The 20,836-nt window shown below is 40.9% G+C and overlaps 1 protein-coding gene across 1 annotated transcript in view; it reads left to right on the top strand.

Moving 5' to 3' along the window:
• The first annotated feature begins 866 nt into the window (after positions 1-866).
• Positions 867-20,836, top strand: part of unc45b (unc-45 myosin chaperone B) — a 76,056-nt gene continuing 56,086 nt past the window's right edge. Inside the window, exons 1-3 of the mRNA XM_063049088.1 lie at positions 867-934; positions 8,440-8,601; positions 20,417-20,453. Coding sequence (XP_062905158.1) covers positions 8,440-8,601; positions 20,417-20,453 — 199 coding nt within the window. The 5' untranslated portion in view covers positions 867-934. The remainder of the gene's footprint in view (positions 935-8,439; positions 8,602-20,416; positions 20,454-20,836) is intronic.

Raw genomic sequence — 20,836 nt, forward strand, 5'->3', positions numbered from 1 at the left:
GGTCCTGCAATGTTCTCTGTTACATATTTAACGTTAATTAGTGCCAGGATACATAACTTATCTCATTAGAGTGAGCAGACAATGCATTGATTAATTTCCTTGAAGGTAGCTGGCTCTCAGAAGTGCATTGGGAGTGCTAGCACGGACTTAAACATAAGAACAAGAAAATCGGAACAGGGATAATCCATTCGGCCCTCACGCCTCTCCAGCCATTTAATGCAATTGTGGTTGATCAGCTGCCAGCCTCATCACCTCCTTTCTGCCAGTTTTCCCCAGCTCTCAATTTTGCGATCTTCAATAAATGTGTCTACTTTCTCTTTAACAACCCCTTTTGAGCCAGCCTCCACAATCCTCCAGGCCAGAGAATTTTGTATCCATTTTCACTTAAATATGGCTACAGGTGCCAAAATAAATTCAGCATATCACATGGTAAACTTAACAAAGGAATAAGAAAGCTGCTGGAAGTTGCTGGAAGTTGCTGGAACTCTCTGGCTTTAGCAGCTGCTGATAGTCGTCTCCCTTGGTTATGTCAATCACACCACTTGTTCCCAATCTTCAGCTGTCTCTCTGTTCTCTAAATAGATGTGGACAGTTCTAACTTGATTTGAGAGGGGGTCTGAAAAACATTAATGAAACCATTGATAGGGAATTTAATCCAAATGGCACTGTGGTCAGAATCATAAGATACTTTTCCTCTAAGACTATTTCTCTGCTAATGGCATTCACAAAGAATTTGTTAGACTAGTAAGTAATTTGGAAGGGCAAAGTACCTCCCTACCAGCACCAGGGCCATTACACTGTCTTGGAGTATTTCATTGAGATGTATATGTATATATATAGACTGAACAAGTCACGTTAGCACAAGTAAAACGCGTACAGAGAAGTGTGACAGCACACAATACGTGGAACAAGTTGGTGCACCACCTTCAAAAGGGTACGTAAGCAACCTTTTGCAACTGTTTGAGTTATTTTGTGAATTCTCCAATCACTTTGAAAGGAAAGTTTTGCATTTCTCTGGCATCAGTTACAGCCTTAGATCAAAATAAAGTACTTTATAATCTGTGAAGCACTTAGAAAGTTTCTTAAAAGTAAAAGGCAAAGCAGCTAAATTGTGCACAGTGAACCCCAGAGAATCAATGTGATAATGTGTAAATAATTTACTTTTGCAATGAAATCTCTTGAATTGTCTTTATCAGAATTTATTTAATATCTTGAAAGCTACAGGTTGAATCCAATTTGTCTGAAATAAACCAGAAAATGTTCAAATATCCACTAGCTTAATCAATGGGAGCAGGGTTGGCGGAAAGATTATTAATTAGGCTAGAGATTCTTAATCAGTTCAATATTGGAACTATTCTTGAAACAGTGGCCTGTTATTCACCCCTCACATTCTGCTAGGCTTGTATATTTCAATGAGGTTCTATTTTTATTTCCACTTACCTGTAGCTGCAAAAATAAATTTAACTTTTTATTCTACAATGCCAAGCTAATGAGCTGAGCAACTGTTAGGGAAGGAAGACATGGTCTCAGTAAATGCTACCCAAATAAGGGAGGATAGCAGGCCAGATAGCATTACTCATGTGTTTTACGGAATTTTAAAAGCTTTGGCGTACTTAACTTTAGCTGCGATACCACTTCAGGATTCTGATCTGGGCAGTGATCGAAATTCTCCAAACCACTTTAGTTAGGCTTTTTTGTTGTATTTATATTGGCTGGGTTTGGGTTGGATACTCCTACTTTCTTGAAGTTACTTTGTTCTTACTGGGATGGAATCAAAAGCCTTTGTAACGGCAGTGTTTCTGTCTGTAGTGAAGAGAAACTCATCTATCTGACCTTTGATGACGACAATTTGGGAAATGTTATTCTTCCATCTTCGAGATCAAAGTCTCGTTGAGATGTAAATAATAAGTTTAAAAGGATCTGGCCTAGAGAGGAATATTTAATGTTCTTGGGCTATCTGTCTGATGATATAGTCATGGGGCTATTTTAACACAGCTAAGTAATTTCCAAGATAACCAACTTTACAGTGTACTCAGCTTGTGACTAGCAACCTGAAATCAACGTCCTGGGGATAAAGTTAAGAAGTGACTTATCTTCAGAAGAAGTTAAGAAGTGGACTTGTCACCCACTCTTTCCTCCATAGTGCTAGAGTATTTATAATTTAATTTTTACTGAGTTGAATGGAACTTACGCATTTCATCAATGTGCCAGCAAATTGAAAAGTGCAGTGGTGTCCTGTGACAAATCCAAATGCTGAGTTTTGCTGATGCATGTGAGTTTGAATCTGTAATTCACTCAATAAAGTGGGAAGACAAATCCATTGCTATAGGTGGCTCTCAGCACGGCTAAATAAAGATGGATTTGGCAATCTATGTACCATTGAATCTAAGGACAGGAAGGATAGATATATCTTTTGTAATAAAAACAGAAAATACTACAAATAGTCAGGCTGCATCTGTGGAAAGAGAAACAAATTTGGTGCTACAATAACAGATCCTTTGCAGGTAAGTATTTTTCCTATTTGAACTATAAATATATAAAGATCAAAATTTATAAACATCAAAGATTCACTGTGAATAGAGCTAAGGAACTGCAAATGTAAAAAGCCCCTTATGAGAGTTGTACACCCCCCCCCCACAGTAGTAAGGATGCAGCCTACAAATTACAATGGGAGATAGAAAATGGATGCCAAAAGGGCAATGTTACAATAGTCGTGGGGGACTTCAATATGCAGGTAGATTGGAAAAATCAGGTTGGTGCTGGATTCCTGGAGGGGGACTTACTTGAATGCCTATGAGATGGCTTTTTAGAGCAGCTCATGGTTGAGCCCATTAGGGGATCAGTTTTTCCAGGTTGGGTGTTGTGCAATGAACTGGAATTTATTAGAGAGCTTAAGGTAAAAGAGCCGTTAGGGGAAGTGATTATAACATGATCAAATGCACCCTGAAATTTGAGAAGGAGAAGCTAAAGTCAGATGTATCAGTATTACAGTGGAGTAAAGGGAATTACAGAGGCATGAGAGAGGAGTTGGCCAGAATTGATTGGAAATAGACACAGGCAGGGATGACAGCAGAGCAGCAATGGCTGGAATTTCTGGAAGCAACTCAGAAGGCACAGGATACATACATCCCAAAGAGGAAAAATTATTCTAAAGGAAAGATAACATAACTGTGGCTAAGAAGAGAAATCAAAGCCAACATAAAAGTCAAAGAGAGGGCATATTCTAGAGCAAACTTAGTGGGAAGTTAGATGATTGGGAAGATTTTTAAAACTAACAGAAAGCAAATAAAAAAAGTCACTGAGAAGGTAAAGATGGAATACAAAAGTAAGTGAGCCAATAATATTAAAGAGGATACCAAAAGTTTCTTCAGATACATGAAGTATAAAAGAGAGGCAAATGTGGATATCGGACCACAGGTGTCAGGGGTCATGAAGTGTGTGAAGTTACCATAACTAGTGAGAAGGTTCCTGGGAAACTGAAAGGTCTGAAGGTAGGTAAGTTACCTGGGCCAGAGGTGTACACTCTAGGGTTGTGAAAGAGGTGGCTGAGACACTGAGACATTAGTAATGATCTTTCATGAATCACTAAATTCTGGAATGGTTCAGGAAGACTAGAAAATTACAAATGTCACTTCACTCTTCAAGAAGAGAGAGAGGCAGAAGAAAGGAAACTATAGGCCAGTTAGTCTGACCTCAGTGGTTAGGAAGATGTTGGAGTCGATCATTAACCATATAACCATATAACAATTACAGCACAGAAACAGGCCATCTCGGCCCTTCTAGTCCGTGCCAAATTAAGGATGAGGTCTCAGGGTACTTGGAGACACATGATAAAATAGGCCATAGTCAGCATGGTTTTCTAAAGGGAAAATCTTGCCTGAAAAATCTGTTAGAATTCTTTAAAGAAACAACAAACAAGACAGACAAAGGAGAATCGGTTGATGTTGTGTACTTAGATTTTCAGAAGGCCACACAAGGTGCCACGCATGAGGCTGCTTAACAAGCTATGAGCCCATGGTATTACAGGAAAGATTCTAGCATGGATAAAGCAGTGGCTGATTGGCAGGAGGAAAAGGGTGGGAATAAAGGGAGCCTTTTCTGGTTGGCTGCCGGTGACTAGTGGTGTTCCACAGGGGTCTGTGTTGGGACCAATTCTTTTTATGGTGTATGTCAATGATTTGAATGATGGAATTGATGGCTTTGTGGCAAAGTTTACAGACAATATGAAGTTAGGTGGAGTGTCAAGTAGTTTTGAGGAAGTAGAGAGTCTACAGAAATACTTAGACAGATTAGGAAAATGAGCAAAGAAATGGCAGATGGAATTGTTGGGAAGTGTATGGTTATGCACTTTGGTAGAAGAAATGAAATGTCTGACTATTTTCTAAATAGAGAGAAAATACAAAAATCTGAGGTGCAAAGGGACTTGCGAGTCCTTGTACAGGATTCCCTCAAGGTTAATTTGCAGTTTGAGTCTGTGGTGAGGAAGGCAAATACATTCATTTCAAGAGGACTAGAATATGAAAGCAATGACGTAAAGTTGAGACTTTATAAAGCACTGCTGAGACCTCGCTTGGAGTATTGTGAGCAGCTTTGGATCCTTATCTTAGAAAGGGTGTGCTAAAACCGGAGAGGGTTCAAAGGAGGTTTGTGAAAATGATTCCAAGATTGAATGGCTTATCATATGAAGAGCATTTGATGGCTCTGGGGCTGTATTCAGTAGAATTCAGAAGAATGAGGGGTGACCTTATTGAAACCTATCAAATGGTGAAAGGCCTTGATGGAGTGGATGTGGAGAGGATGTTTCCTCTGGTGGGAGAGTCTAAGACCAGAGGACAGAGCCTCAGAATAGAGGGGTGCCCCTTTCGATGAGGAGGAATTTATTTAGCCAGAGAGTAATGAATCTGTGGAATTCTTAGCCACAGGCAGCTGTGGAGGCCAAGTCTTTATGTATATTTAAGGCAGAGTTTGATAGGTCCTTGATTGGTCACTGCATGAAGGGATACGGGGAGAAGGCAGGGGATTAGGGCTGAGAGGAAAAATGGATCAACCATGACAAAATGGTGGAGTAGACTTGATGGGCCAAATGACCTAATTCTGCTCCTGTATCTTATGGTCCTATAAAATGATGTACAAATAGATAGTGGTTTGGTAGATGAAAGCTATTTGACCAGCTTTATAGAAATAGTTCTCTATTTTAAAAACCCGGTTTTGTGCTTTTGACACAAACAACTAGTTTTTTTTCTCAGCTTCAGGAGAAATGTGCGAGAAGTGCTAATTTCTGCTACCCGTAATGTTTAAGAGAGTAACATAAGAGTACATGAAATTTGTTAGATGGAGTGCTCAGTACAATCTTTCAGAAAGCCAGTATCCTTTGGGAGTACAATGCTCCATTGACCCGAGCATGTAAGTTCCCTCCAGTGATGCGAGCATGGGGTTCAGTTTAAACACTCCTGGTACCACAATGAAGGAACGTTACACTGCATGAGCCATTTAAGTTAAGGCCCTCTCTGTTCAAGTGGAAGTAAAATAACCTGCTGCAGCTTTTGAACAAGGGCAGGGCAGGTCTTCATACTATCATAATCAATCTTTAGCCTTATTGAAATAAATTATCAGGACACTTTTCATTGCTGCCTCTAGATCTTGCTCTGCACATTTTGGCTGCTATAATTCAAACATTCCCTACTCTTCAGAAGTAATTCATTGGTTTGGTGTTTCAAGATATCTTGCAGTTATGCAAACATCCTTGAAGTAACTAGTTGATTTACTCTGGTTTATTATATGAATCATTTGCTTGAGGCACTCAGGAAAACTTTGATCTTCATCCAGAAGATACTGGTTTATGAGGGGCAAAGTGGTGTCTCAGTATAATATCTCATCTGAGAAACTGCATTTCCAACAAATCAGGGCTCTTCTAACTGAGCAGCAGAGCCTTGGCCTAGTTCTTCATACCTGAGTCTGTGGAGTGGGTCCTGAACCAACAACCATTAGATTATTAGATTAGATTATGAAGACACGCAGTCCTCTTTTATTGTCATTTAGTAATGCATGCATTAACAAATGATACAATATTTCCTCCGGTGTGATATCACAAAACACAGGACAGACTGAAGCACCTTCAATAACTCCAAAAGACTGAAGTTTTCTATTTGAGAGGTGGAAGGAGAATATTTCTAGTGAGGTAATATTGCAGTTGGGTATCCCGGCAGAATTGGCGTTAGCTCAGCAGGGATCACAAGCAATCCTTTTGGAAACTCTTTGTAAACAGTACCACAACTGAAAATATGGATTGCAATGTTGTTTTCATTTCCATTGGTTGCAAAAATACAGAAGAAGGGACATCTGTTGTTTGACTGAGTCAGCCAATCAGGTAACAAAGAATCTGACGAATGAGATCAGTAATAGCTAAGATGGGTGTTTTGTGATGAGGGTGATTGGGAGAATGATGCACTATCAATTACTCCAAAAGACTGGAAGTAGAGTAAATACTGAAAGGCTTTTATTAGCAGTAAAAGTGACCTCGACCATGCTGAGTATCTGCCCTGGACTGAGAGGAGGATCAGTGGCACAATCCTTTTATTCAGGGGTCTGTGGGAGGAGCCACAGGAGCAGTCAGCAGAGGGGCATGTCCAGACGGGTAACTCAGTTACAACATATATATATATGGTTTACCACAGAGAAGGCATTTGTAGGACAGATATTGTGTGACCTTGTATCTATTTTGTCTCCTTGTACCCTGTTAGAAATGATAGATGACTTTGACTTTTGTAAAGTAGGGACGCACCTCATGGAAAGTTATCATTGTGGGAAGAATCAATGCAGCTTCGGCGGTGGACTTGAGCAAAGTGTTCATGAAAGCAGTGCTATGCCAAGGGAGAGGCAGGATATTAACTTAAAGAAGAAAAAAAGGGTATCATCCGCTCATAATACCAGCTGTTGAACCTTATGGAAGAAGTGACACTAATATTGAATCCTAGTTAAGACAGTGGCAGGACTATGTACAGCACTTCCTACATTCAGCAAAGAGAAAAGGGACTGCATCCCAGAAGGTATGCCAGAAGCACAGGCTCAACTAGCCATCATACGAGGAGCAGAGGCTGAGGGGTGAATTGGTTGAAATATATAAAAGGGCATATATAGGGTAAATAGTCAGAATCTTCCTCCCAGAGTGGAAATGACAAACCTTTAAGGTGAGAGGAGGAAAGTTTAAAGAAGATTTACATGGCAAGATTTTTTACACAGAGAATAGGAGGTGCCTGGAACGTGCTGGCAGGAGAGGTGGTAGAAAATACAATAGCAATATTTAAAATGCATTTAGACAGGCACACGAACACCTAGGGAACAGAGGGATATGGACCATATGCCAGCAGGTGGGATTAGTCTGGATTGCATCATGGTTGCCACAGACATCATGGGCCAAAGGACCTGTTCTGTGCTGTACTGCTCTGTGTTTTACAATCTCTCTTGTATCTTTGTGCCTCTTTCCATTCTTCTTCATTTCTCCCCAATAAAACAAATCCATCTGTTCTTTGCTTTCAGGTCTGTCTATTTAAATTACTCATCTACCTATGGAATTCCCATACATCTAGTAACCTTGCTTTGTTTAAATGAAAATAATCTACTGTACGTATTTAAAATTAAAAGAGCATGATGATTCCCTTTTTGGAAGACTCATCCTGTTTATTGCAGGATGCAATAACTGAAGAGAGTGTGGTTTGGTGTTGATTTCTATGGGTGAGATGATAAACACTATAAGATAGATGAGCAGAATTAGTCCTTTTGGTCCATTAATCATTGGAGCTATTTTAAATTTGATTCTTCCACCTTACCAAGTAAGAACCTATCAATCTCTGCCCTTAGTATATATCCAATGACTTGGCCTCCACAGCCTTCTGCTGCAACAAATTCCATAGATTCACCATCCTCTAGCTAAATAACACTCCTCATCACTTTTTAAAGGGACATCTCTTTAAAGCTAAGCAGTGGTTCGCTCTGCTGAATACAATTATGGCAGTGGGATGGGGGGGATGTCCTCTCTACTCATGGGGGTCAATATCATTGTACAACCAAAATCATTGCAGCAGATTACATAGACATTATTACACTTGCCCTGCACCAATTACTCACTGTGTTTCTTAGACTACATCAGACACAATGCCTCAGAAAAACAGAAGCAACTTTCATGAATATTTATATGATAAGGCAAATCATTTTTTAATATCAACATCAAGTTGAAATGGCATTGACCAGTAAATGAGAAAGACCTTTTCTATCTTTCTTTAAAATGGTGGCCATGGGATCATTTGCATCAAACTGAAAGCAGAGATGGAGCCCAGATTTGGGAAGTTACCACTTACAATAGCACAGAGCTCCCTCAGTATGGCACTATGAACATCAGCCTGCACTGTGGGTTCACTTTCCTTTACTGTACACTGGTTTCAGATGGAAGATCCAATTCAGCTAAAGGAGAATGGCAATGCATTTTTTCAGAACAAAGACTATGACAAAGCCATTGACTGCTACACTAAAGCTATTCAACTGACTAAAGACAAGAAAGCTCTGGCTACACTTTACAGAAACCGAGCAGCATGCCACCTGAAAAAGGTAAGGACTGGCTCTAAATGATTGCAACTTTACTGACAAATGCATGCTCATTCCGTCGTAAGATTTGCCCATGTACAAATAATTAAAATGAGAGCAACAAACTGCTGGAAGAACACAGTGGGTCAAGCAGCATCTGTGGGAGGAATGGAATTTTTGGCATTTTGTGTCAAAATCCTGCATCAGCAATGAGAGACTCCATTTAGAAAATATATAATCACAAGCCCAGTGAGATATTAAAATAGGAGTGTTGGAAAGAGATTTAGAAAAGTATTTGGAAAGGAAATTTTTGCAGGGTTGCAGAATAGAATGTTGAGTATATCTAAGACAGAGGTAAATGCATTTCTTGACACAAGAAGCATCAAGGAATATGGGAAGAAAGCAGGAATACAGATAGTGTTAGATCATAAGACCATAAGATACAGGAGCAGAAGTAGGCCTTTCGACCCCTTAAGTCTGCTCCGCCATTCAATCATGGGCTGATCCAATTCTTCCAGAATTTCCCACTCCCCTGCCTTCTCCCCATACCCTTTCATGCCCCGGCTAATCATAAAGGCATCCGTTAGTCTTGCGAGACCATGTCTTCACTCTCCAGGGCGCAGGCCTGGGCAAGGTTGTATGGAAGACCAACAGTTGCCCCTGCTGCAAGTCTTCCCTCTCCACGACACCAATGTTGTCCAAGGGAGGGGCTTTAGGACCCATACAGCTTGGCACCAGTGTCGTTGCAGAGCAATGTGTGATTAAGTGCCTTGCTCAAGGACACAACACGTTCCCTCAGCTGTGGCTTGAACTCACGACCTTCAGGTCGCTAGTCCAATGCCTTAACCACTTGGCCATGTGGCTAATCAAGAACCTATCTATCTCTGCCTTAAATGCACCCAATGACTTTGCCTCCACAGCCGCTTGTGGCAACAAATTCAACAGATTTACCACCCTCTGACTAAATAACTTTCTCTGAATCTCTGTTCTAATTCGACATCCTTCAATCCTGAAGTCATGCCCTCTTGTCCTAGACTCCCCTACCATGGGAAATAACTTTGCTATATCTAATCTGTTCAGGCATTTTAATATTCGGAATGTTTCTATGAGATCCCCCCTCATCCTCCAGAACTCCAGGGAATACAGCCAAAGAGCTGCAAGACGTTCCTCATACGGTAACCCTTTCATTCCTGGAATCATTCTCATGAATTTTCTCTGAACCATCTCCAATGTGATGTTGAGGCTCCTTTCTAAAATAAGGAGCCCAAAACTGCACACAATACTCCAAGTGAGGTCTCACAAGTGCCTTATAGAGCCTCAACATCATATCCCTGCTCTTATATTCCATACCTTGAGAAATGAATGCCAACATTGCACTCGCCTTCTTCACTACCGACTCAACCTGGAAGTTAACCTTTAGGGTAGCCTGCAGAAGAATTCCCAAGTCCCTTTGCATCTCTGCATTTTGAATTCTCTCCCCATCTAAATAATAGTCTGCCTGTTTATTTCCTCCACCAAAGTGCATGACCATACACTTTCCATCATTGTATTTCATTTGCCACTTCTTTGTCCATTCCCCTAAACTATCTAAGTCTCTCTGCAGGCTTTCTGTTTCCTCAACACTACCCGCTCCCCCGCCTATCTTTGTATCATTGGCAAACTTAGCCACAAATCCCATAGTCCAAATCATTGACATACATCGTAAAAAGCAGCGGTTCCAACACCAGCCCCTGTGGAACTCCACTGGTAACCGGCAGCCAGTCAGAATAGGATCTCTTTATTCCCACTCTCTGTTTTCTGCCAATTAGCCAATGCTCCACGCATGCCAGTAACTCCCCTGTAATTCCATGGGCTCTTATCTTGATAAGCAGCCTCATGTGCAGCACCTTGTCAAAAGGCGTTCTCAAAATCCAAGTACAGCACATCTACTGCATCTCCTTTGTCTATCCTGCTTGTAATTTCCTCAAAAAATTTTAGTAGGTTAGTCGGGCAGGATTTTCATTTCAGGAAACCATGCTGGCTTTGGCCTATCTTGTCATGTGCCTCCAGGTACTCCGTAATCTTATCCCTAACAATCGATTCCAACAACTTCCCAACCACTGATGTCAGGCTAACAGGTCTATAGTTTCTGCTGCCTACCACCCTTCTTAAATAGCGGAGTAACATTTGCAATTTTCCAGTCATCTGGTGCAATGCCAGAATCTATCGATTCTTGAAAGATCATCGTTAATGCCTCCGCAATCTCTCCAATTACTTCCTTCAGAAGCCGAAGGTCCATTCCATCAGGTCCAGACCATTAAGCTTCCTGAGCACCTTCTCAGTCATAATTTTCACTGCACATACTTCACTTCCCTGATACTCCTGAATGTCCGGTATACTGTAAGTGTCTTCCACTGTGAAGACTGATGCAAAATATGCATTCAGTTCCTCTGCCATCTCTGCGTCTGTCATTACAAATATCTCCAGCATCATTTCCTATTGGTCCTATATCTCCCCTCAACTCTCTTTTACGCTTTATATACTTAAAAAAGCTTTTCTTAACTACTTCGATATTAGTTGCCAGCTTCCTTTCATAATTCATCTTTTCCTTCCTAATGACCTTCTTAGTTTCCTTCTGCAAGTTTTTAAAAGCTTCCCAATCTTCTATCTTCCCACTAGCTTTGGCTTCCTTGTATGTCCTCTCTTTTGCTTTTACTTTGGCTCTGACTTCACTTGTCAGCCACGGTAGTGTCCTTCTTCCATTCAAAAATTTCTTCTTATTTGGGTTAGAGGATCTATGTATTCAGTATCTATGATATATAACACCTGCAGAAAACACTTTTATATGCAGTGAATCCTTGGAATTTACAACCTTTTGCCTGATAGGATGGTGGAAACAGATTCATTTGCAGCCATTAAAGGCCAGTTTCTGAAGGAAAGAGCTGCAGGTACAATGGGTAAAATGGGGTAAGAGGATAACTGATCGCACTTTGGAAGAGATGGTTGGTCTGTTACTGTTGGGCTAGGGCTCCGCCCTCTAGATTCTAGGAGTATTTTTGCCTAAAATTTCTAATTTTGATGATCAACTTGATGGATTAAGAGGAATATTATTTAAATCAAATTTATTCCAAGTGGAAATTAATGGAATCTGTTACCCACTAAGAACTAAAAATAAAGATTCCTGATAACCTGTTGGTTATTGTCTTATGAGAACATTACTACGCCTCGAGGGCTAAGGTGAAAGACGTTCAGAAATGAGCAGTGCAACACCTCCCAAGAGGTGAATGAAAGCTAGTGGATGAATTTAGTTTACGTTGTTCATAGTGAGTCTGAGGAGATAATTAGTCTGCCTCATGCATACACCTGGCCAGATCTTGTTGAAATTAAAACCCAGACTATAAATGTCCACCATTGTTAATATATAAATGATCATCACTTGACCAGAACACCATAAGACATAGAACAGAATAAGGCCATTCAGCCCATTGATCATAGCTGATTTATTTTCTCTCTCAACTCATTCTCCGGTCTTTTCCCCAAAGTGACACATTTACCTCCACTTTGAATATACCCAATTATTGGCCACAGATTCCATAGATTCACCTCCCTCTTGCTAAATAAATTCCTCCTCATCTCTGTTCTAAAGGGATGTCCTTTTATTCTGAGGCTGTGTCCTCTGATCCTTGACTCCACCACTATAGGAAACATCCTCGCCACATGCACTCTATCTTGGTCTTTCAATATTCTGTATGTTCCAGTGAGATCCTCTTCATTCTTCTAAACTCCAGAAGAAACAGGCCCAGAGCCATCAAATGCTCTTCATATGTTAACCCTTTAATTCCTGGGATCATTTTGATATACCTTCTCTGGAGCCTTTCCAATGGCAGCACATAATTTTTAAGATATGGGTACCAAAACTTCTCACAATATTCTAAATATGGTCTAACTAATGCCTTGTAAAGCTTCAGTATTACATTCTTACTCTTATATTCTAGCCCCCTTGGAATGAATGCTAACATTGCATTTTTCTTCCTCACTACCATATCAACCTACAAGTTAATCTTCAGGGAATCCTGCACAAGGACTCCCAAGTCCCCTTACATCTCTGATTTTTGAATCTGTTCCCCATTTAGAAAGTAGTCTACACCTTTATTCCTTCTACCAAAGTGCATCACCATGCACTTGTCTACGTCGTATTTCATCTGTCAGTTCTTTGCCTATTCTTCTAATCTGTCCAAGTCATTCTGCAGATTCCCTGCTTTCTCAGCACTACCTACCCATCCATCTATCTTTGTATCATTTGCAGACTTGGGCACAAAGCCATTAATTCTGTCATCCATATAACATGAAAAGTAGCAGACCCAGCACTGACCCCTGCAGAACACTATTTGTCACTGGCCGCCAACCATAAAAGGCATCCAGACTTTGCCTTCTGCGTGCCAGCAGTTTTCTGTCTATTCCTGTAATACCAAGCTTTTACCTTGTTCACTAGTCTATTGTGCAGCATCTTATCAAAGACCTTCCGAAAATCCAAGTAAACAATATCCACTGATACTTATTTGTCTGTCCTGCTTGTTATTTTCTCAAAGAATTCCAACAGATTTGTCAGGTGAGATTTCCACTTTAAGGAAACCATATTTACTTCTGCCTACTTTATCATGTGCCTCCAATCATCCTTAATAATGGAGTCTGATATTTTGCCAACCACTGAAGCCAGGCTAACTGGCCTATAATTTCCTGTCATGTGCCTCTGTCTTCTTAAAAAATTGAACGACATTTGCAATTTTGAAGAGTCTGAAATCAATCCTCCAAAACCATTTCAGAATCTATGATTCTTGAAAGATCACTACTAATGTCTCCACAATCTCTTCAACTATCTCATTCAGAATCCTGGCATATAGTTCATCTTCTTCAGGCATTGTATCTACCTTAGACCTTTCAATTTCCCAAGCACCCTAACCTTAGTATAGTAACTACACTCAGTTCTATGCCCTGACAGGCTTGAATTTCTGACAAACTGCTGATGTCATCCACAGCGAATTCTGGTACAGGATACTTACTCAGTTCCTCCGCCATTTCTTTGTTCCCCATTACATCCTCTCCAGTGTCATTTACCAGCAGTCTGATGTCCATTCTTGCCTCTCGTTTACTCTTTATACACCAGAAAAAAAACGTGGTATCTTCTGTTTGTCCATCATTTCTTTGTTCCCCATTACTGCCTCAGTGTCATTTTCCAACAGTCCAATGTCCACCCTTGTCTCTCTTTGACTCTTTAGATATATCTGAAAAAATGTTTGGTGTTCTCTTTTATATTATTGGCTAGTTTACATTCATGTTTCATCTTTTCTCTCATTATTCCTTCTGTTGGTTTTTAAAAGCTTCACATTCAACATGGCGGTTGATAACCAAAGGTGTTCTGCAGGGGTCAATTCCAGGACCCCTCCTCTATGTGATTTTTATAAATGACCTGGATGAAGACATAGAAGGGTGGGTTAGTAAGTTTGCTGATGCCACAAAGGTTGGGGATGTTGTGGATAGTCTGGGGGGTTGTCAAAGATTACAGCGGGACATCGATAGGATGCAGAACTGGGCTGAGAAGTGGCAGATGGACTTCGACCCAAATAAGTGTGAAATGGTTCATTTTGGTAGGTCAAATTTGAAGACTCTGGCAGTGTGAAGGATCAGAGAGATCTTGGGGTCCATGCCTATAGGACACTCAAAGCTGCTATGCAGGTTGACAGTGTTGTTAAAAAGAGGTATGGTGTGTTTGCATTCATCAACTGTGGGATTGAGTTCAAGAGCTGTGAGGTAATGTTATAGCTACATGGGACCTTGGTCAGACCCCGCTTGGAGTACTGTGTTCAGTTCTGGTCACCACACTACAGGAAGGATGTGTATACTATAGAGAGAGTGCAAAGGAGATTTACAAGGATTTTGCCTGGATTGGAGGGCATACCTTATGAGAATAGGTTGAGTGAACTTGGCCTTTTCTCCTCGGTGTATAAGACCATGAGGGGCATTGATTGTGTGGATAGCTAGAGGCTTTTTCCCGGGGTCAAAATGGCTAACACTAGCGGGCATTTTTTTTAGGTGCTTGGAAGTAGGTACAAGCGGGACGTCAGAGTTAAGTTTTTCACACAGAGAGTGGTGGGTGTGTGGAATATACTGCTGGTGGTGTTGAAATGGATACAATAGGGTCTTATAAGAGCCTCTTTGACAGGTACATGGAGCTCAGAAAAATAGAGGACTATGCACTAGGGAAATTTTAGGCAGTTTCTAAAGTAGGTTACATGGGTGGCACAACATTATGGGCTGAAGAGCCTGTAATGTGCTGTAGATTTCTATGTTCTATGTTCCCTATCCTCTAGCTTACTACTAATTTTTACAATATTTTGTGCTCAGTCTTTTGCTTTTATGGTATCTTTGACTTTCCTTGCCATCCACAGTTGCCTCAACCTCCCTTTGAAATGCTTCTTCTTTTGAATGAACTGATCCTGCAACTTTTGAATTATTCCTAGAAACTCCACCCATTGCAGCTCTCCTGTCATCCCTGCTAGCAAACTCTTCCAATCAACTTTGGCCATCTCCTCTCTCATGCCTCTGTAGTTCCTTTTACTCCACTCTGAACTAATACATTTGATTTTAGTTTCTCCCTCTCAAACTGGAGAGTGAATTCTATCATATCCCCTACCCCTACCTTCTAACTCTGACTCCTCATCTTTTTTACTTCAGTCCTGATGGAGGGTCTCGGCCTGAAACATTAAAGATATTCTTTTCCACAGATGCTGCCTGACCTGCTGAGTTCCTCCAGCATTTCGTGTGTGTTGCTTGGATTTCCAGCACCTGCAGACTTTCTCTTGTTTCTATCTTATTATGATCACTGCCTCCAAAGATTTATCTTAAGCAATTTAATCACATCTGGTTCATTTCACAACACCTAATGTGTTCTGGAGTTTGAAGTTTGCCTGTAAGGAGTTTCTGTGCATCCTCCCCATGAAATGCATGTGTTTCTCTGGGTCCTCTGGTTTCCTCCTAAAGTCCAAGGATATAATGGGTAGCACGAGGAAATCTGCAGGTGCTGGAATTTCAAGCAATACACACAAAAGATGCAGGCGAATGCAGCAGGCCAGGCAGCATCTACAGGAAGAGGTACAGTCAACGTTTCGGGCTGAGACCCTTCGTCAGGACTAACTGAAAGAAGAGATAGTAAGAGATTTGAAAGTGGGAGGGGGAGATCCAAAATGATAGGAGAAGACAGGAGGGGGAGGGATGGAGCCAAGAGCTGTAAAGTTGATTGGCAAAAGGGATATGAGGTTGGAGAAGGGAGATACTGGGTAGGTTAACTGGTCATTGTAAATTGACCAGTGATTAGGTTAGGGTTAGTTGGGTTGCCGGGGGTTGCTGGGGCAGCATGGCTTGAAGGGATGGAAGGGCCTACTCTGTGCTGTATCTCAGAATCAGTCAATCCAGAATCGCCTTTACCCTTGTGGGCTTTATCACAAGCTGCTTTAAAAAGCCATCTTGTAGGCATGCCACAAATTCCTTCTGTTAGAATCCAGCACCATCCTGATTTTCCCAAACAACATGCATATTGACATCCCCCCGTGACCGTCGTAGCATTACTATTTTTGCATGCCTTTTTGATCTACCATTCTAATCTGTACCCCACATCCCGGCTGCTGTTTGGAGGCCTGTACGTAACTCCCATCAGGGTCTTTTCAACTTTGCAATTTCTTAACTCTATCCACACGAATTCTATATCTTCTGATTCCATGCCACTTCTTCCTAAGGATTTGATTTCATTCTTTATCAACTAAGACACCTCATACCCGTCTGCCCTTTTAATATGACGCATACCTTTGGATCTTAAGCTCCCAGCTGTGAACTTCTTTCAGTGCTAGTAATGCCCATAATATCATACCTGTCAATTTCTAACTGTGCTACAGGAACGTTATTTCCTATACTGTGTGCATTCAAATATAACACCTTCAGTCTTGTGTTCATTACCCTTCTTCTCAATTTTGACTCCATGTTACCTGAAGTTAAATTTTTATCCCTTTCTAAACTTTTCGTCTCATTCTTTATTCTGGAGACTTCAGTAATCTCTCCTGCACTCTCCCTCCCTTTTACCTTATCCATAGTTTTTCAAACTGTTGAATCCAGCTCCCTACTATTTACATTAAAGCCCTGTCCAGACCCCTAATTCACAATTATGCAATTTGCCTCGACCCTGGTCCCAACATGATTCAGGTGGAGCCCAGGCCATCAGAACAGCTCCTTCCTTCCTGATACTGCTGCCAATGTCCCACAAGTTCAAACCAATTTCTCCCATACCAATTTCTGAGCCATACGTTTAGCTCTCTGATCTTATTAACCCCGTACCAATCTGCTGTGACTTAGGTAAGAATCCAGAGTGTATTGCCTTCTTGGTCCTGCATTTTAATTTAATTCCTAGCTACTCAAATTCCTCAGCAAAATCTCTTTCTTTGTTCTTACTATGTTATTGGGACTGACATGGTTCACAACAACAGAGAATTGTATCTATTCCTCTGACTATACTGCTCCCCCATCTATTCCCCAATTCCCCAATCTATTTCTCTTCTTTCCTATCCGCCCTCCTGCCACTGAATAGTTTTATGAACTAGGATGCCACAGTTCGATTGCTCATCCTTCCTACAGCTTCCTGTCTCATCCTCACAGGGCACAGCAAATTCAGACCAGTTGAATTAGCTCAAGGACTGAGACTCCTCTCGCACAGCTCTTGGATCCCCGTACCTGCCTCACTCACAATCACAACCTCTTGTCTCCGACCCAGAATCTGAAGTGGGTAATTTAATGGGTATGACTGCCTTCTGGAACACAGTGTCCAGGAAATTCATCCTCTTCCTGATGCGTCACAGTGTTTCAAGCAACCAACACTTGCTGTAGATGTGGTTATCAATAACATCAATGGGGTGCACCAGCTCCCCTTTCATGCAGCTACAACGTATCACCTGATCCTGCATTCCAGTTTATTTAATTTGCTACCTTTTATAGTTAACTACTGTAAAAAAGACCTTACCTGTTCTTACCTGTTACTCATCTGTACCTCCTTGCTGAACCCCCTTGAGTCAAAACCTCAGATCTCAGACCACTACACTGCCCACTCATACACTGACCAATCCGAAATGGTCTCCGGGACTTTGGTCTCTACCCCTTCTCACCGAAGCCCCTTGAGCCAAATTCACAGTTCTCCACTCTAACTCTGTTCATTCAGACAATGACCGCTCTGCTTAAACCTCACTTCTTTTTATTGGCCAGGTGAAACTCACATGTGTGGAGACTTGTTGTTTTCAACGGTTCTCACTCTTGCACAGATCTTGCTTTCACTACTCCAAAGTGAAAACTGGAGTAAAACTGAAGAGGTGCAGCAAAGAATTAACAATCTCCGAACTTGCCAGTTGAATTGCACTGCTCCATCAATTGTTTCACCTAAGTGACCTCTCAATCTCGTCCTCCCTGATGTAATTCTCAACATTCTAGAGTTGCTCATTAATTGTTCAACTCGACAATGTTGAAATTAAGTCTGGGGATAAAATAATTTCAAGGTCAAAGTTCGAACTTTGAACTCAGTGTAGAAATTAAGCCTGAGAATTAAATGATGTGGTAAATATTAAAGCACTTGCTAGCACAGAAAAGAAACCATGGTAATTGTTCAATCTTGTTCTTACATTAGTAAACCCCTCTTAAAAATTCTGAACACATTTAAAATATTAAAACAGTTTTTTCTTACTTTTCAGTCTCTGTTATTTAAATCAAAGTTTGTGCTCTCTTTGGATTTCTATTTTTTATATGACACTTATTTATCCATTTTTTCTGTGTTTGTATGTATCCTTCTCAATCCATAAACTCAGTTAAGGATTGAAAGTGCTTATCTCATCATTCACTGAGGCCCCAGATGGCTTATAAAATGTTCAAAGTTCAAAGTAAAATTTATGATCAGAATACAAACATGTCACTACATACAACCCCGAGTTTCTTTTTCCTGCAGGCATAATTAACAAACATATAGAACAGTAACTGTAAACAGATCAGTGAACAATAGACTGAGCAAATGCAAATATAAATAAACAGCAATAAATAATGAGAACATGAAATAACAAGATAAAGAGTCCTTAAAGTGAGACCATTGGTTATGGGAATACCAGAAATAGAATGTGTAGTTATCCCTTTTGTTCAGGAGCCTGATGGTTGAGGGGTAGTAACTGTTCCTGAACCTGGTGGTGTGAGTCCTGAGGCACCTGTACCTTCTACCTGATGGCAGCAACGAGAAAAGAGCATGGTCTGGATGGCGAGGATCTTTGATGATGGATGCTGCTTTTCTATGGCAACATTTCATATATGCTCAATGGTTGGGAGGGCTTTACCCTTGATGTACTGACCGAATCCACTACTATTTTTAGGATTTTCCGCTCAGAGTCATTAGTGCTCCCATACCAGGCCACAATGCAGCCAGTCACACTTTCACTACACATATATAGAAGTTTGCCAAGGTTTTTGATGACATGCCAGATCTCCACAAACTTCCAAGGAAGCAGAGGCGCTGTTGTGCTTTCTTTGCAATTGCATTTACATGCTGGGTCCAGAACAGGTCCTCAGAGATAGTGACACCCAGGAATTTAAAGTTACTGACCCTCTCTTCACTGCTGATCTTCCAATAATTACTGGCTCATGGACCTCTGCTTTCCTTCTCCTGAAGTCAACAATCGGTCCCTTGGTCTTATTGACATTGAGTGAGAGCTTGTTGTTATTATACCACTCAGACAAATTTTCGATCTCCCTCCTGTATGCTGATTCATCACCACCCTTGCACAATAGTGGTGTCATCAGCAAACCTGTATATGGTGTTGGAGCTGTACTTAGCCACACAGTCACCAATGCTGCCTGAATTGCAAATTATCTGTCTTCCATCTCCAACCGTTTAAAGCACCTAATGCACCTTTGATGTTGAAGTACAGTTGTGATGTAGGAAACTTGGTTGCTAATAATTTACGCAGAAATATGCCACATCAAACTTATTGAAATTAAAACAGTTACCCTCATTCTTATGAAGATAGGAGATCATATTTTACATAAATTCATAGGATGAAGGCATCTGGCAGGTTCTCCATCTAATACCCATCGCTCAAGGTGGTAGTGATGAATTGCATTCTTGTTTCATTTTGGTTTGAATGATCAAGTTTCTTTGCTGTTGCATGAAGGATTCCACTGAATTAAATTAGTGACTGTTCGGGTGATTCACTGTGCAGCCACTGTGTGCAGGCGATGCAGGAAGAAGGGGATGGAATTTGATAGGAAAGTAATGTGGATGAGGGAACCAAATAAGGGAGGTGGAATAAGCAGATCGGAGATGTAGGGAGAGGGGACCATCTGCAGTCCTTCGTTGCTTATACGTATCACCTCCCAGCCTCTCTCACCATTTCTATTCTTCCCACTTCCATCTACCTATCAGCCCTCCACACCTAGATCCATTTGCTTGACGGCTCTTCTTCTACCCTTTATCTAACCTCTTCATACCGGCTATCTTTCCCTCTGTCCTTCAGTGCAGACAAAAGGTCTCAGTCAAAAATGTCACATGGCCATTTCCCTCCATAGATACTTCCTGAATGGTTGAGCTCCTCCATCATTTTATGTGTGTTGCTGAACATTTCCAGCATCTGCAGAAATTCTTGTATTTATGGGACTGGCATGTTTTTCAGAAAATACCATAATATTTATTAAGCTCATGCTTCTTGTCTAGTAGAGTGAAATGCATTGCAATTTGCATCACATATTTAAATAAAACTGGTCATAACCTGACTTTTTTTTTGCTTCTTTCAAGGAAAATTATGTGCCTGCTGCATCAGATGCTTCCAAAGGTAAAGTCTTATGATCCCTTGTCATCTAATTTCTTAAAACTTTCAGCCTAGTTCTCAAATACTACTGTATCCCCATCTACACTGTCATCTGCTATTTTTCAATTCAGACCCCTTCCTTACATTCAAATATACTTAAATTGTTTTTGGCAGTTGTGCCTTCAGCTGGCAAGGTGCTAAGCTGTGGAATAGAAAGATAGAAACGTAGAAAGTCTCCAGCACAAGACAGGCCCTTCAGCCCACAAAGTTGTGCCAAACATATCCTTACCTTAGAAATCACTAGGCTTACCTTTAGCCCCCTATTTTTCTAAGCTCCATGTACCTATCCAAAAGTCTCTTAAAAGAACCTATCATATCCTCCTCCACTACCATTGCCGGCAGCCCAT

This window comes from Mobula hypostoma, chromosome 5 (genome assembly GCF_963921235.1).
Source record: "Mobula hypostoma chromosome 5, sMobHyp1.1, whole genome shotgun sequence".
Taxonomy (NCBI): domain Eukaryota; kingdom Metazoa; phylum Chordata; class Chondrichthyes; order Myliobatiformes; family Myliobatidae; genus Mobula; species Mobula hypostoma.